Source organism: Vespa crabro, chromosome 4 (assembly GCF_910589235.1).
Source record: "Vespa crabro chromosome 4, iyVesCrab1.2, whole genome shotgun sequence".
Taxonomy (NCBI): domain Eukaryota; kingdom Metazoa; phylum Arthropoda; class Insecta; order Hymenoptera; family Vespidae; genus Vespa; species Vespa crabro.
In genome coordinates this window covers 9,454,437-9,472,168 of record NC_060958.1, presented here as the reverse complement: position 1 = coordinate 9,472,168, position 17,732 = coordinate 9,454,437, and the positions used below count along the sequence as shown (strand labels likewise).

Genomic DNA, 17,732 nt, shown 5'->3' with positions numbered 1-17,732 from the left:
CATTTCTTTTTTATGCACGTGCGCGTCCATCAGCAAAAAACATCGTTTTGCGATTTACTTAATAAACGAATGAACAGGGACTCGCTATTTAAAAGATGAAAAAAAAACTCTCTTACTCTCTCTCTCTCTCTCTCTCTCTCTCTCTCTCTCTCTCTGCGTATTGTTATATGTACGAGCGTTTGAGTGTCCTTGTTCGACGCGATTAAAAAAATTGGAATAGATTACAAAAAAAAAAAAAAAGAAAAGAAAATCCCCCGAAAAAAACCGGAAAAAAGAATAAGAAAAAAAGCAAAAAGAAAGAAATAAAGTAGTGGGCGTATAGTTCGAGAGTTTTATCAAGTTCAAGTTCGAGGTCCAATCGAATTTAATCGTATATATTATTTCGATGTTTTCAAGTGTTCATATACTCCTATGGAAAAGAAAATGAAAGAAAAGAAAAAAGAAAAAGAACAAAGAAAAAAGAAAAATATGTAAAAAAAAAGTACAGTTACAGCTCTCGTAAAGTTTTTTTTATTAATATTAAAAAACATTCACTCGTTATAGAAAAATATCTTTTGAAAGTTTCAACTCGTGTCTATGCCTCCTCCATGTTTTCGTGTATATGTAAAAGAGTTTCACTATTTTTCGGTTCACGAACTGCCGTCTTGATAAAAAATGTCAACTAAAGTGACATTCCTATTGTTAAATTCATCGTCCTCCTAAAAATATCGACTTTGCCTTTCGTCCCAACGATCAGTTGTTCTATTGCGAGTAACTTATATGAAAGTATGTATGTATATATGTATGTATATATGAATGTATATATGTATGTATGTATGTATGTATGTATGTATGTATGTATGTATGTATGTATGCACGTTCATACAAAAATGTTCGTTCAAGTTCAGCGCATTTAACGATTTCACGTGAAGCTATTTTTATCTAAATACGAGTATAAAAGCTTTTGGAGGATTTCCTTTTTGAAAGATCACAAGATCTCGTCTCTCATATCTTTATTCTTCTTTTTTTTTTGTTTTCTTTTTTTCTTTTTTTTTTTTTTTTTTTCTTTTTTTTTCTATTCTTGTTACCGAAAAAATCGTAACGCGAATCTAACGAAAAATCGTCGTCCCAGCTAATTTCCTTGCATAATTTCGCATAGATCAGCGTTCCATTTGTTTTTTCATAAAAAAGAAATGACGCTTTTAATGGCAAACTTAAATGACACTTTTAAGACGGCAAACAAAAAGTGCATACTTTTGTATCTAACGATACAAAATCTAATCTAACTATTATGCCATTAATATTGAGAGATAATAAGAAAGATGTCCTCTAAAAAAAAAAAAAATAAAAAATAAAAGAAATAAAAAAAAAAAAATAGAAAAAAAAACCGCAACAAGTTCAATACTCGATAGAGAGAGAGAAGAAAAAAAAGGCTAAAGAAACGTCGTACAGAAAGTTTATTATTCAAAAGGAATCGATTCGAATACCAAGATGATCGTATAATATGAAGTAGTTCGTGTGAAACTTTCCAAGATAGTTAGATTTTTTTCTTCTTTCTTTTTCTCTTGCTTTTTTTTTTTTTTTCCTTATTCTTATTCTTCGGCGTTGAAAGAGAAAGTTCGAATGTATTTCAAATAATGCACATTAACGTTTACCGTAGAACGAAGGAAAATAAAAGAAGAAGAAAAAAAAGAAATATTACTAAATATACTTCTATATCGTTTCAAATTCATTTAGATTTTCTTAAATCACGAAGATGAGCTATCGAAAATATTTGCATACCGGTATATATTATACGTAAACATAAATTTACATGTACATATAATATGTATATATATATATACAGAATATATATATATATATATATATATATATATGCCCATCTACGTATATCGCAGAAAATGGAAGTCGCGACGTCTCGACGCTCGGCGTCGTCGGGAACAACAAGTAGTAAGTTCGTGTATCGCGTCAATATATACACACACGGGCGCGCGCGCACGTACACGCACATATTCTCTTATACATAAATAGACACACACATAATATATAGAAACGCATATATATATCCGGCTGGCTTTCGTCTGAAAACGCATCGCGTTACGCGTTGTAACGCGCTCGAACGTAACGCGCGCGCATAAAGAGGAGCCTTTCGCAATGCCTCGCCTCATCGTCGATCCTTCCTACGGTTTCACTTTGATGCCGAGCAGATAAAACTGTGTCGGAAGGTTACGTGACTCCATCTAAACATTCTTCGTTCAATCTCAAAGCAACCGTCTTAATACCGAACGAATGCGTATTAACCCTTTTCAACTGTGCTTATATATTCGTAAGCGAATGAGCATACCATACATATATATATATGTATATATATATATATATATGCATACATATATATATATATATATATGTATGTATACACATGCATAATATGTTCGCGTGTCACGTAAAAGGAACGAATCTATTAGACTAGAACGTTCATTAGATTACATTTTTCCTTCTATCCGATTGACCCAATCTACTTCCTGTTATCTGAGTAACAGCTTTTGATAAATCAATCTAACAAAACAAAACAAAAAAAAAAAAGAAAAACAAAAAAACATACAAACAAACAAACAAGCAAACGAAAAAAAAAGAAATTATTTCCTTATTTACAGTAGAATCGTTAGAATTAAATTAGAGCTTTAAGACAGGTTATGATAATCGAGTAATAAACGGAGTCTCTACATTGACCTGAGTATTCCTTGTGTGACGTCACATTTTTAGGCCGTCAAAAAGAAAACAAGAAACAAAAGAGGAAAAAAGGAAAAGAATTAAAAAAGAAAAAAAAGGAACTTAAAAAAAAGAAAAGAAAGAAATAAAAAAAAAGAAACGAAAATTTACGGACTCACCTAGATAACGTGCCCTTGAGCAAAGGATTCCTGTCGTCATAATATCCGCCGGACGAAGTCATCTTCAAGTAATCCAAGGAACGGGCACGTGGCACTCGACACTGACACTACGGCACTGCATCACTGTGTCGCGTGATCCGTTAGCCTAGCTTTCCATTCACCGCAGCAGCAGCAGCAACAGAAACGACGACGGCGACGACGACGACGACGACGACGACGGCGACGACGACGACGACGGCGACGACGACGACGACGACGACGACGGCGACGACGACGACGGCGACGACGACGACGACGACGGCGGCGACGGCGACGGCGGCGATAACGAAGACAACAACGACGACGACGACGACGACAACGACGATGACAATGACGACAACGACGACGAGGACGACGTTCGAGCGTATGCACGACGACGATACATCGTCGTCAAATTAATCGTGACGGCGTACGTCAAAAGACGACGCTTCGTCCTCTTCGTCCTCGTGAGGATTCTTGCGAGAGATCTACGATGGAAAAAAAATAAAATGATCCTTCTTTCTTCTTTCTTTCTTCCCTTCCTTCCTTCCTTCCTTTCTTTCTTCTTTTCTTCCTCTCGTTTCTTCCTTTTATAATTTTATCTTCTTTAACTCGCTCTATCTTCTTGTTTGCTGTTTGACACGATGAAGATTGTTTCTCTCTATCTCTCTCTCTCTCTCTCTCTTTCTCTTACATATGTCACATATATCGATGATCCTTTTTATCGTCGAAATTGTTATCGCGGAGTGTCATAAAAAAAATAAAGAGTAAAAGGAAAAGAAAAATAAAAGAAGAAAAACTTTCGTCTTTGCTCGTTAGAGTAAGCACGCACACTGAGCTCAATATAGTCGTCACTCGAGAGTGCGACTTTCGGCGAGCGAGGACGATCGTTCTTACTCTTTCTCTCCTACCACAAGGTCCGTTCTAGATGCTCGATCACTTTCACGATTCTAAAGCCAAATTATTTTCTTCTTTTCTGGAACGAGGTAATCACCGGATTGCCGCTTCGTAGATCCCAATACTCGTTCGTGGTGGCACGGTTCTCGCTCCGCAGACGTTACAGGCCTGCATGATGATGATACGCTTGGATTATTTGATTATCTATCTATCTACCTACCTAGCTAGCTAGCTACCTTACCTATCTACCTATCTATTTATCCGTCCATCTATCTACCTATCTATTTATCTATCTCTTTGAATCATTCTTGCGCGTCACGGAGTTCATTGAACGTGCTATATGTTTTCTAAAAATGAGTGGAAAATGGTTCGTTGAATTAGAAGGTGACAGTCAGTTTCGATCCAAACCCGAATAAAAAATAATCGGAAAGTTCGCAAATTGGACTTTATTTTTTTTTTCTTTTTTTTTTTTTTCTTTTTTAATGGCGCCGACCACGTATGCGAAGATTCATTACCCGGGAAAATTTAAATTTTAATCCTCGAAGACTTAAATATACACAACGTGTAATAAATCGATCTCCAATCAAAAATATATAAATTCCTATAATTAAAGCTTTACACACTGAATAATAATAATAATAATAATAATAATAATAATAATAATAAACTTTTAATTATGCATTTGTATTTCTTATTACTTTTTATATCGTCGTAATTAACTCAACTTTTTTATAATGACATTTAAGGACATTCAACTCGGACGAAGTTATTACGACCAAATCGTAAAACCAAGAAAACTTGAAAACTTTCGAGGTCGTAATTACGAAACAATATTTTCTTGACGTTCGAACCAACTATCGAATAATTTAATTGTTCGATAGTTGGCAGCTAGAAGTGTTGGACGGTCGTTTCAATACTTCCAATAATAATAATTCCAAGAATTTCAACGAAGAACGTCAAACCAACATAAAGAAATAAAGAAATAAATAAATGGAAATAAAAAGAATAAGATAAGCAGAAAGCCTACCTCTATAATTTATTATACAAATGCGCATAAGGAATATTATCAGTTAGATGCGCGCGAAATCGTCCGTTACAACGGTATGTCGTAAGCCGTAATTATTCCTTTCTCCTGGGTTCCAAGACTCGTCTATGCACTTTCACCGCTTCTTCTATCTCCCTGAATCGGATAACTGGACTTTGAGGATGCGCCTTATTTTTAATTATTAATTTTTCATAAAAATCCCGGAACAATCCGGTTCAAAATTTCAACGACGACCGATCAACACGAAAATTAAAATAAAATATTATCCCTTAATGACAGCTATAACTATTAATCGTACACATATTACTAAGTGAAATAAATTTCTTTCATTTCGTTATGAAACATAATGAAAGAGATGAAAAAAATACATACATACGTACATACATACATACAAACATACATATATCATATATATATATATATATATATATATATATATATATTCGATTGTAATTAACAAACGTGCAATTAGAAAGGGAAGAAAATTGAAAAAAAAAAAAAAGGATTCATTTTATTCCTATAGGCCAAGAAGAAAGCGCCATTATACTACGAAGTGACTATTAACGTACGAGTTGATCGACAAAATCGAAAGTATTGGACTGGAGACTATCGAAGGGAAACAAATACACACGCACATACAAACACACACACACAATACACACACAAACGTATACTCTTTCTCTCTATTTCCATCTCTCTCTATCTCTCATTCCCTCTCTCTCTCTCTCTCTCTCTCTCTCCCTTTCTCGCACACTGTCTCTTTTTACTAGTCGCTGACATTTTCGATGGAATATACTTTCGGAGTTCGTCGTAAAGCATCCCATGATCAAATCCCGATTTATAAGGTATCCTAAAGTATAGATCTTGATAAAAAGATGTTGGACGTTTTCAAGAAAATCGAAAGTCATCCAGGCGACGTAGACATTTACGATAGAGGTTACTACCTTCCGGATTTTATTTTGCACGTAGGAGATTCCGGTGCAGCACGAAAGCACTTCGGTCGAATGCTCGGTTGAAGCAGAGCGCAAGAGTCGGCCGAGTAAAAGCGTTACGCGATTCAAGGACGTCGTACGCCGAGCCTGACACGGCGATTGTATCTCGAGGAGGCAAAGCTTGAGGATCGCTCGTGTCTACTATCTATTTCTCTTTCTTTCTCTTTTCGGAACAATGGGGTTAAAAAAAAAATAAAAAAAAAAACGAAATAATAATAATAATAATAATAATAATAATAATAATAATAATAATAATAAAATGAAAAGGGAAGAATAAAGAAAAAGAAGAACGACGAAGACTACGTCTATTCGAACTATTGAGAAAATCAACAATTCTACGATAATTCTCTTTTTCTTTCTATCTTTATCTTTATCTTTATCTTTAACTCTATCTCTCGTCCTCTTGTTTTCTTTATCTTTTCAATTCTTTTTATTTGAATCGCTTCGCGTCGTCTTCCTTTGCCCCCGGAAGAAAATCGCTGACAGACAAAACCAATTCTCGAATGAACGCCAACCGGCGAGAACTACTGACGATACGTTCGATTAATCGATTTATCGATCGATCGATCGACCGACCGACCGACCGACCGACAAACCGATCCAGAGAAGCTCGTATACCTCTCGATTATACCGGATGTTTACTTTGCTTTTAAAAAAATACTTCGGAAGCGAAGAATCAAATAATGATTCGCCTTGATCCTCTTACCCTTGTCGCTTTTATATACGGTCAACGTCTTCCTTGGTATTTAGAACGATCGCGAAGCAAAAATGGGTAAAAAGAGACGGAGAAAAAAAAGGAAAAAAAGACAAGGAAAGATGAACAAAAAAAAAAAAAAAAAAAAAAAAAAGAAAGCAGTCCAACAGTTCGCCGAAAGCGACACTTGATGAAACAAAACGGAAAGATTATTATTATGATGATGATGATGATGATGATGATGATGACGATGACGATGACGATGACGACGTGCATAAAAATCGTAAAATCTTTTCTCGATGCCAAAGTTAATCAACATTAATATCGTACGTGTTAACTCGGAATTTTTAATTACTACGCCAATGCGCGTTCTAACTTAATCTATATCAAAGATGGAGAGAGAGAGAGAGTGAGAGGGGGGGAAAATAAAAGAAAAAGAAACAGAGACAAAGGGAAAGAGAGAGAGAAAGAGAAAGTTCGTTGGAAGAAAACATTTCGAAGCAACAGGGTTGATAATCGTTAAAAATGATTCATGAAAAGAGAGAGAGAGAGAGAGAAGGAGATGAAGCTTCATGAAAGAAAACATTTCAAGAGCAAAAGGACGGAGAATCATTAAAAAATGATTCAAGAACAAGAGAGAGAGAGAGAAAGAGAAAGACACTTACATGGCGCCGTCAGAAAATAACGATATATATATGTATATATATATATATATATATAAAGAGAGAAAAAGAGAGAGAGAGAGAGAACAAGAGAAAAACACAACAGAGTAGACGATATACGACAAATAAGTTAATTTTAACGTAAGGATTACGCTTCTCGAAAATAAGCCAATCCGCGTTAACCGGTTCGATTCCCCACTAAAGAGACTCGCGAACGAAATCCGTCCACGGCGCGTTACCAACGCCGTACCTTTCCCCTTTCCCTCCCAGGCCATTCTCCAGGCCCCTCGCGGACTTCCCCCCTTTTCTTACCTCCCACCCCCACCCCCGCTACCACCATCGTCATCATCGGAGAGCGGGCGGCGCGATACGTGCGCCTACTCACACGCGACCGCTTGTTCGTAATATATACATATATATATACACATATACATACATATATATATATATGTACGTACGACGTACTATCTATATTTGTATATATATATACATATATACATATATATATATATATATGATGTATGTTTGTTACGACGTATGCGCGCGCGTATGTACGTATCTATGATGTATGGTGTGTATGTGTGTTTTGAGAGCGCGCGACTTACTCGGATCGAACTTCGTGGAGGAGGAGGAGGAGGAGGAGGAGGAAGAGGAGAGACGAAACACGCTCGAGATCTTTTCGAGCTTCTTCGTAAAAGAGACAGATAGCAAACCTCTTTCCCCTACGATGCCTCATCCACCACCGCCATTACCATTACCACCACTACCACCTTCTTCTTCTCCTCCTCCTTTTTCTTCTACCCCTCCTACTTTGCGGCTCCACGCGCGTTTATTTACACGCGCGAGCACGTACACCGAATGTGCGAGCGAGAGAGAGATAGAGAGAGAGAGAGAGAGAGAGAGAGAGAAAGAGAGAAAGAGAAAGAGAGAGATAAAGAGAAAGAGAAAAAGAAAAAGAGAGGGAGAGAGAGAGAGAGAGAGAGAGAGAGCGAAAAAGGAAGAGAGTAGGGATAACGCGCGTCGCGAGCTATTTTTCAAAGGCATGACACGACGACGACGCGTCGTTACACACGGGACGATCGGCCTCGAAGACGACCGAAGTAGTCGTCGTAAGGTGGCGCGCGCTCGCGATTCACCGGATTTCTCGCTACTAAGCGACTTCATCTCTCTTTCTCTTTCTCTCTCACTATCTCATTCTTTCTCTCTCTTTCACTCTTTGCATGGGTATATGTTTGGGTCCGTGCGCAAGCGTGTGTGATTCTCTCTCTTTTTTTTTCTTTCTTTCTTTCTCTCTCTCTCCCTCTCCCCCTCTCACTCTCTCTCTCTCTCTCTCTCTCTCTCTCTCTCTCTCGTTGTCGTGCGTGAGAGAAAAAAATGCGTTACGTTTGTGTAGTTGTCGACCTACCGAGCGAGAACGATTTAGTTTTCCACGAATTCCTTTCTGTTCTCTTTACTTTCTTACACGCGTGTCCTCCGATTATGTGCTACGTAAAATTTTTTTTCTTGTTTACAACTTCTTAACTTCTTCTCTTTGCTTTTTTTCATGTTTCTTTTCGTTTCGTTTTTTATTTTCACTTTTTCCTTCTCTCTCTCTCTCTCTTTTTTTTTGTTCGTTGTTTTATCCAAAACAATGTTAAATGTTAAAAGAATAAATTATTACTTTAAAGATTGAATTTCGTTACTTGTTGAAATAATAATAAACATGGCGGACGTATCGAACGGAAATTATTTGTTTATGACGATTGGCTTGTTTAACGCATGTTCTGTTTGATCGACGAGCTTAGAAATAGAAAGAGATAAGAAAAATCCTCGAACCTGAAACAGTGGCACATCTTGCGCGTTCTGTTCCCCCCTCACTCCTCCCACATCTCTCTCTCTCTCTTTCTCTGAGTATACGTACGTATCTCTTCATTAATTAATCCGTATAACTTGGAACAATCGAAAGTCAAGTTCTCTTCTTATCGTCTGTCGAGTACGTAGAGATAGAGAGAGAGAGAGGGGGGGGGGAGAGAGGGAGAGAGAGAGAGAAATGGAAAAAAAATAAAGAAGAAAAAAACAAAAACATTTCGTAGTGATATTCGCGTAATGGTTTCGTTTAAATGCAACGTCTCGATCGATAATAGGTCGAAGGTGATCGACGGATTATCTCGTGGGTCGTCGATTCGTCGTTGAGAATCGGCCTGACCATTTCTATCCTAAGCATATGTGTTATCATACTTTCAAATGACAATTAGGGAATATTTGTCAACATCTTTTTATCCCTCCTCCCTTTACCCGCGCTTTTTCAAATTATTGTCCGTCACGAATAGAAGATACCATAAATCTCTCTCTCTCTCTCTCTATATATATATATATATATTAAAAGACGGAGACAGAGATAGATAGAGAAGAATAAAAAAAAAAAAGAATAATAGATAACGCAAAATCGTATTTTTCATGAAATAGAGAAAAACTATCGTAATTTGTATCAAAAGGAAAGTCGCTTGGTTTCTTGCCCGATGTTTTAACCAATTAGTGTTAATGGAACCTATTAAATGTTATTAATTATCGATCTCTCGTATCGTTATATGTGTATAATGTGTCGCACCATTTGTTTATTCCTAAATATGTTCTTTACAAACAAATCGTAAAGGCTTCTTTTCACGAATTAAGCAGTAGGAAACCTTACCTCTAATCATCCATCCATCGTCACGTGGTGGTTCATCGAAGTATGAACGACGACACGCGCTTCTCGATCTAATTCTAAGTCTATCACCGATTTGAGGTTAGAACGGAACTAGAGGCTATCAGTGCGCGTGATTATTAGCCGATATATTTAAAATATATGATCGTAACCGAAGAGGGAAAAGAACATATACACATCTACATTTACACACACACACAGAGAGAGAGAGAGAGAGAGAGAGAGACTACGTAACACACAAGCACAGCATGCACGCATACACAAGAGAGAGAGAGAGAGAGATATATATATACACACACACAACATACACACCAACCAGAGACGATGATAAACCAAAGAAGAGAGACACAAGTAAACATACATGTGTGTACTCGACTCGATCTGCTGCGTCCTCGTTTAAACGGCCGAAGTACATACGTCCACTTTGACAGAGCGCGCTGAGCACAGATATTACAGCCTCGAAAGAAGACAATCGACTATCGAGCGGGAAATCGACGTCAACGCCATCATCCAACTTCGCATCGATAAAGTATTTAAGACATTTATCTCTCTCTCTCTCTCTCTCTCTCTTTCCCCTCTGTCTTTTTTCTTTATCATTTCTTTTTTGAATTACTATTAGAAATTTCATCGATCGCAAAGTATATTAGTTTGAAATAATATTCAACCTCTGTTAGGCTGCCCTGAAAACCTCTATGCGTTGCTAAGCAAGCAGGGATGTGTATAGTTAACGATATCTTGCTTTCTAAAAAGACATCGATGCGCACGAACGACGCGGCAACGGGTTAGGATCGAATTGGAAAGAGATACTACGACGTCATTGGGTATACAGAATGAGAATGAGAAAGAGAGAGAAAGAGTGGGGAGGGGGGAGGAAGGAAGGAAAGGAAGATGTAGGAGAGGGAATAGAAAACGGATAAACAAGAGACGTATGTAACACAAGTAGAGGGATAATATCAATGTCGAATTCACAAACTATTACGAAGGTCTAAAATGTTATTTTCGATCGAGTTTATGGAAATGAAAAATAAATAGGATATTCGTTGTCTTACTTATATCCTCGGTTCGCCGATATTGAAGCGTCGCGACGGCGATGCAAATGATCGTCGTTCGACGTTTTTCGAGAAAATCTGCTGGACCACGATGTTGTTGTTGTATTCATCTGTCTCTTTACACAAATCCTGATATTCGTAACTAGTTTCTCTTTTATATATATATATATGTATATATATATATATATATATATATATATATATACTATGTAATGGTTTATAATATTTACTACCACTATTATTCGTGTCTATATGTGTGTATATATATATATATACACAATATATATATATGTATATATGCGATATATACATATGCGGTCGCGTGTAAACGTACAATAAAGACGGCGCGTGGACGGTCGCGGCTGAACTGATCGTGGGGGCCGAGCCACAGGTGTCATCGCTCGGCAGCACTCCCCACCCCACCCCGCAATAGCGAGCAGCACCGTATGTTCGCGAGCCTATCTTTATCTCCCTCTTTCTCTCTCTCTCTCTCTCTCTCTCTTTCTCATTCGCTCACACCGCGCGCGTGCTCTTTCCTACGCTACGTTTAACGAACGCGTGCGCACGCCATTCTTTCCGCGAAATTTGAACGGTACGTAAATCACCTGTTCTTTTTCATTTTCTTCTTCGTTCTTCTTCGCTCTTCTTCTATTTTCTTCCTTCGATAATAAACGTATATTTATTTTTTTCATACTTCATCATGCTCTATATATATATATATATATATATATATATGTAGTAACCTAAATTTCAAAAGAATTGCTACGACCTAAATACGCGTGTAAATAAATAAAATTGAAAGAAAAAGCATAACGGTAACGTTGATTACCTGTAAATATTCAATGCCTAAGATCGTTAATTCAAATAGATATTTATTCAAAAACCAGTGTATTTCGTGATAAAACATATAATGCCTGTGTTATTACGGCATAACGCACGTGACTCATCATCGTGCACTCTCATTCATCCGATCGCACACACGCCAAATTTCTTTTCCTTCGTTCCTTCTTCTTCATTTCCTTGTGGATTTATTTCTTTTATCCTTTACTAACTATATGTATATGTATATGTATGTGTATGTGTATATGTGTGTATGTGTGGTGTGTGTGTGTGTATTTGTGTGTGGTGTGTATGTATATATATATATATATATTTATTTATTTATATTTATATATATATATATATATTTATAACTTTTTTTTTGCCGCCATACCTATCCATAGAATATATTTTATAATTTCTATCTCCACCATTTCATTATCTTCTTTTTACGCTTACAATCTTTCATTGTAACGTTTATAATTGTATGAAGCTGTATCTAATGTATATCTAATTACATATACAATATGTGATATGGCGCGCAGCCACCGATAGCTATACGCTATGCAATTTCCCACGCACCGAAAACAAAAAAATTTCTTTCTCCTAAACAGATAAAATGTCACGAGCTTTATTATCTTTTATTCTTCTTCTTCTTCTTCTTCTTTTTTACTTTTTCTTCTTTCGAAAAAAGTAACGCTGACGAGAGAATTCCATACGTACGAACTTTGCGAATATTTTACTCACTCGCATTCCTCTTCTAAATATTTTTCAATTATCAGATTATATTTAAGATACAAATTGTCGAGAGTCTATAAAACGAACAGAGAATATCGTCGAATAATTATCATAACTGTCGCTTTTTCTTTTTTTTTGAATTTTATATACTGAAAAATAAAAGCTCAAAATATTCGACTTTTTTTGTTTTTTTTTTTTCCATTCTTCATTACTATCGTTATAATCATTAACGAAAGAATATTTTCAATCAATATAGATGCTTTTGTAAATAATTTCTTTATGTGTTCTTTTACGTTTTGTTTGCTTTTTTTCTTTCTTTTTTCTTTTTTTTTTTTTTTCTTTTTTCTTTTTCTTATTTATAAAAACCGTCGAAGATCGTTGTTCCCGCGATATCGAAAATCTGACTCCAACATTCGAGAGGAGACAGACAACGACTCGGTCAAAATAAAGCTTTACAGTGGATAGAGTTAAGATATATTTAATAATACAATAATATTGATAAAACTTTCAAAATAAGTAAGAGATATCTCTTAAAAAAAAAAAAAAAAAAAAAAAAAAGAAAAACAAAGAGAAAAAAAAAAAAAGAAAAAAAAAAAAAAGAACAGGAAACGTGCGCTGCTCGATTCTTTGCATTTCTTCTTTCGTACGGTGGCTTAACACGCACAAGTGACAGACACACATCTCCAAATTAGAAATCTTTGACGAATAATAGAATTCATTCTTTCATTGATATAATCTTCTTCTTTTTTTCTTCTTCATCCTTTTTTCTTCTTCTTCTTCTTCTTCTTCTTCTTACACGTCTTCTATATATGTCTATATAAAGGATGACACTTAAGACGCATTAGCGCTGTCGATCGTTGATGCTCTCGAAACGCGCAAGCGAACTTTCAGAATTATTGAACGCCTTTACTAAGGAATTTTTTGCGTCGTGTAGCAACGTAAGGCACATTTTCGACGCGTCCCGAGTTTCCTCTTCGATTCGACGTTCTTTAATACATTATAGCGACGGGACGCAACTCGAGAGAAATAACCATCGACTCGCGTCTTGCATCGCAAACATTTCTTGAAAGAACGAATTTCTACTAATCGCGTTAAGAAAAATGTCACGTAACTACTATCTAACGATAGTACACATGGTACAGGTATACATACAACATACATACACACACACATATATATATATTGTATATACATATACATATATACATACATACATACATACATATATATATATATATATGTATGTATCACACGCACATTTTCCCTCCTTATCCTTCGATAATTGCACCTTCCTCTATGTATTAAGAGTACAACAAATTGTGATATTACAATATGTGTATATGTATATATGTATATATGCACGCTTACGTATACATATGTATAGATTAAATTTCGATCACGAGGATAGGAGTAAATCCATTGTTTATCATTTTTCTCGTCGTGTGTATCTTCTCGATGGCCCACTCGTCAATAATATCTTTTTACTGTGTGAAACTTACTGGTCCGATCTTTCGTAAAATGTCGATACGTGTTCCAGCGATAAATGCGTTTTCATCTTCCTCGAACAATAGTATACATGTAAGCATATATACTTGACATCGTGTGTGCTTGCTTGTTACGTGCGTGCGTGCTTGGTTCTCTCTCTCTCTCTCTCTCTCTCTCTCTCTCTCTCTCTCTCTCTCTCTCTCTCTCTCTCCCCCTTTTTCTGGCTCTTTGTTCCCTCTCTTTTGCTCGTGTTTGGTTCTTTCTCTCTTTCCATCTCTATTATATGACAACGTCGATTTTCGCGATAAATCGACGCACTTAACTAATCTTTTCTCTTAGCGCTGGGGAAACAACGTTAGGTATTGCAATAAATATGATCTTAGCAAAAGCCCCGACGACGTTGTTCTCCATTAGAACCTGGCCCTGATGTAAACAGCCGAGGCGTCGTGTTCCCCATAACCGAGACGTTTTGCATGCTTGTAAACTTCATTCGCCGCTGCAGCAAGGGGCAGAGGTTGTTCGAGCTGATCGCTCATTCCTAACGATAATCTAAGATCTTTCTGCATGTGCTGGAGCGGTAGTTGTGTCGGGAAACCACCCTCGATGATCGCTAAAATCAATGGACGAGACGTTAATTGTTGTTATGATAAATCCAGTTATATAATTTTAGTTATATAAAAAACAAGTAAATAAAATTTGAATGAGATATTCTACTCGATATCTTTTACTTTAATCCCTTACCCTTTCCTTTGTCAAGAATCGCCGGACAAGCTAGGGAGGTTAACTCTAAAACCTCAAGAACGTCCTTCTGTTGAAGTCCCGCTCGATCAGCTAGAGCCATACTCTCAGCAAGTCCCGCCAATGTCACGCCAGCCATTAGCTGAAGGACGAGGTTCATCTTGGATGCATTGCCAACTTCTCCGAGGTAGAAACTGTTTTTGCCCATAGCCTCAAAACACGATTGACAATCGTCAAAAAGCGTACGATCTCCAGCCGCAAGAATGACCAATGTGCCTTCCTGCGCTTGGGTTTTGCTACCTTGCACTTGTGCTTCAAGGTAACGGCCACCTTTTGCGTTTATCGCCTCGGCGATGTCCTGTGATGTTTCCGCGTCTATTCCTGTCATTTCAACGTAACCCTTGTCAGAGGATATTTCCATCAATACGCCGCAATTACCAAATACCATCTGAAAGATTAAAGTTACGGATTTTGTTGATACAACGTCGATCCATTTGTCGGCCTTTTACTACTACTTCAAAGATAAATTCCTTTGACTTCGTTTTTGATTCTTATTTTATACTTACATCTTTTGCAGCTTGTGGATCAGCAACGCAAGAAAATGTTATGTCGGCTGCCAATACGACGTCCGAAGGTGTTAATCCTTGTTCTGCTCCAGCCTTTACAAAATCCGCACACTAAAAATCAAATAAACAACATCCATCATTTAATTATTTTGCGATAGATAAAATATTATGATTTTTATTTGTCAATATTTTTATTATAATTGTTAAATAATCATCAAATAATAGATTACTTTATGAATCTTTTCAATAATCGATCATAATAGATAGATGTTTAAAAATCGTTTTTATAATATTTCCCTCGGGCATTGGACTTCAATAGTCCAGCACTGAACGGTTCGCTTAACAAACATCGTGGCGTCATCTATTGGCGTGTGAAACAGTTGAAAGCAACGGATAGAGTTTGAAAGACCAAGAGATGGCGCCACAACGAGGAACGATTCGTCTCGCTTCGTTCTCCTCGTCGCGTCGACTTCCGGACGGCTACGAAGCGGTGAAAATAGTCACGGGACGTTGGCCACATCGACAAACGGCGCCATTACGAGGGATCGCCGTACGCGTTTCTCTCTTAATCGCGCCTCGTTACGTAGAGAAATTCTCATGTGGCTTTTATAGCACTTTCCAGCGAATTCTTGCAAGAGATCTAGCCAATGATTTCGTGTATATATAAAAAATATATATATATATACGAAATATATATATATATATCTAAATAAATACACGTGTGTATACATATGTATACATATATATACACACACGTGCTGTTAGCTTTCTATATATAAAAAAAAAAAAAAAAAAAAAAAAAGAAGAGAAAGAAAGAAAAGAAAAAAGAGAGAGAAAAAAGAGAACAAAAAAAGAAAGGCACAACACGATGCGCAGTTCTCGTGTAGAATTCTCTGGAAGTTTCGTAACGCCTCGGAACGCGTCGTAGGACACAAAAATGGCTACGTTACTACTCGTCGACGTGACACGAAGCAAGCAAGATAAGGTCGTTTCGGATTTCTTGTGATGCTGCCCTCGTGCGACAGTTCCTTAATACGTACTCGTGTTCCTTAGTTTCCTTTGTAAGAATAATAACTATAAAGGGGATTGCTTTACAGTTTTCGTCGGAACATTCATCATGGCATTGCTACATTACTATAACGCTGTCTCTCTTTCTCTCAGTCTCTCTTTATCAGTCAGCTTGCATTTTTTTCAAATGAAATTTTCCCATCTAGGACGAGGTCGACCGGTCGTTGTTAGGCTGATTCTTAACCCGGAAGGACGTTTCCTTTTCGAGAAATAAAAGTTTCTTCTTTTACGAAATGTACACACATGGCCGATTATCGGTCGACCACCGCGCGTGTGTGTTGTATTTTCTGTCGAATCGAATGATCTCGATTCGTTCCTTCTCCTCGTTCGTTTCCCATGCTAACAGCCCTCTTTCACTCTTTCCCTCTTTCTCCCTTTCCCATCGACCCCTTCTCGTCACCTCTTCTTGCTCTCTCTCTCTCTCTCTCTCTCTCTCTCTCTCTCTCTCTCTCTCTCTCTCTCTCTCTCCTCTTTCCCGTTCACAATATATTATACGCGATGACGCGTGTTTACGCTCGTCGGAGAGGGGTCGAGAGCACATTATATTACCGAACGTCATTTGCATCGAAAAGATGAATTCCCTCTTTCACGTTTAACGTTTTCATAAATTCCGTAATATGAATAAAAAACGAGATATGTGTCTCCCCCTCCCCCCGCCCCTCTAAAAGAAAAATACGTGATCGTCATTCATAGTCGTAGAAAATATTTTCGTAAAAAGAAATCGTGGAAATATTAAGTTGGGGAGAAAAAAAGTAAAAAAAAAAAAAAAAAAAAAAAAAAGAAAAAAAAAGAAAATATAAGGAAAGAAAAAAACTTATTAGTCTCCAGCCGGTCATTCGATCACGATCTAAGAGGCATTACGAACGAATCAGCACACTCGCCGCCATCTTTAATAGCTGATAAAGAAAGACCGCTTTTCTTCTCCTCTCCCTTCTCGTCATCCACCTTCTTCTTCTCCTCGTGTTAGTAATCCAATCATGATTTTTTTTTTTTTTTTTTTTTCATACATTATATTCCTTCCCGATCTCGTTCCCTCTTTTTTTTTTTTTTTTTTTTTTTGTATACGCACACACATTGTTTGTAAACGAGGCAAAGGAATGCGCAAGAAGATACGCAAATATTTCTAATAACATGGACCTTGAAATTCTTCACGTGCGCTCGATTGATCATGAAGAAAACAATAAATCGACGATTCTCTGAGGAAAATTACTATTTTTCCAATTTTTAATTCGTTTAATTCGACAAAGGACAAAAGAAAGGAAACGAAAAGAGAAGAAAAATAATAAAGAAAATATTTAAACGTTAATATTCTTTGTCACCGATATACGGGTATCTCTCTCTCTCTCTCTCTCTCTCTCTCTCTCTCTCTCACACACACACACACACACATCGCTTAACAAATAATACATCG

General features: G+C 36.9%; 2 protein-coding genes across 4 annotated transcripts in view; both read right to left on the bottom strand.

Annotated features, from left to right (window-relative positions):
- LOC124423362 (AF4/FMR2 family member lilli-like) overlaps positions 1 to 11,279 on the bottom strand; it is a 161,485-nt gene extending 150,206 nt beyond the window's left edge. Inside the window, exon 1 of one of the 3 annotated variants that reach the window (XM_046960992.1) lies at positions 10,908 to 11,279. In XM_046960992.1, coding sequence (XP_046816948.1) covers positions 10,908 to 11,017 — 110 coding nt within the window. In that variant the 5' untranslated portion in view covers positions 11,018 to 11,279. Of the gene's footprint in view, positions 1 to 2,867; positions 3,136 to 10,907 lie in introns of those variants that run through there. The other 2 variants (XM_046960994.1, XM_046960998.1) reach the window with 2 other exon arrangements.
- Positions 11,280 to 12,748: 1,469 nt separating this feature from the next.
- The window catches only part of LOC124423361 (putative oxidoreductase GLYR1 homolog), a 32,942-nt gene continuing 27,958 nt past the window's right edge, over positions 12,749 to 17,732 (bottom strand). The window contains exons 8-10 of the mRNA XM_046960987.1: positions 15,254 to 15,364; positions 14,691 to 15,135; positions 12,749 to 14,559 (exon numbers count right to left, since the gene is read on the bottom strand). Of these exons, the coding sequence (XP_046816943.1) occupies positions 14,360 to 14,559; positions 14,691 to 15,135; positions 15,254 to 15,364 (756 nt within the window). The 3' untranslated portion in view covers positions 12,749 to 14,359. The remainder of the gene's footprint in view (positions 14,560 to 14,690; positions 15,136 to 15,253; positions 15,365 to 17,732) is intronic.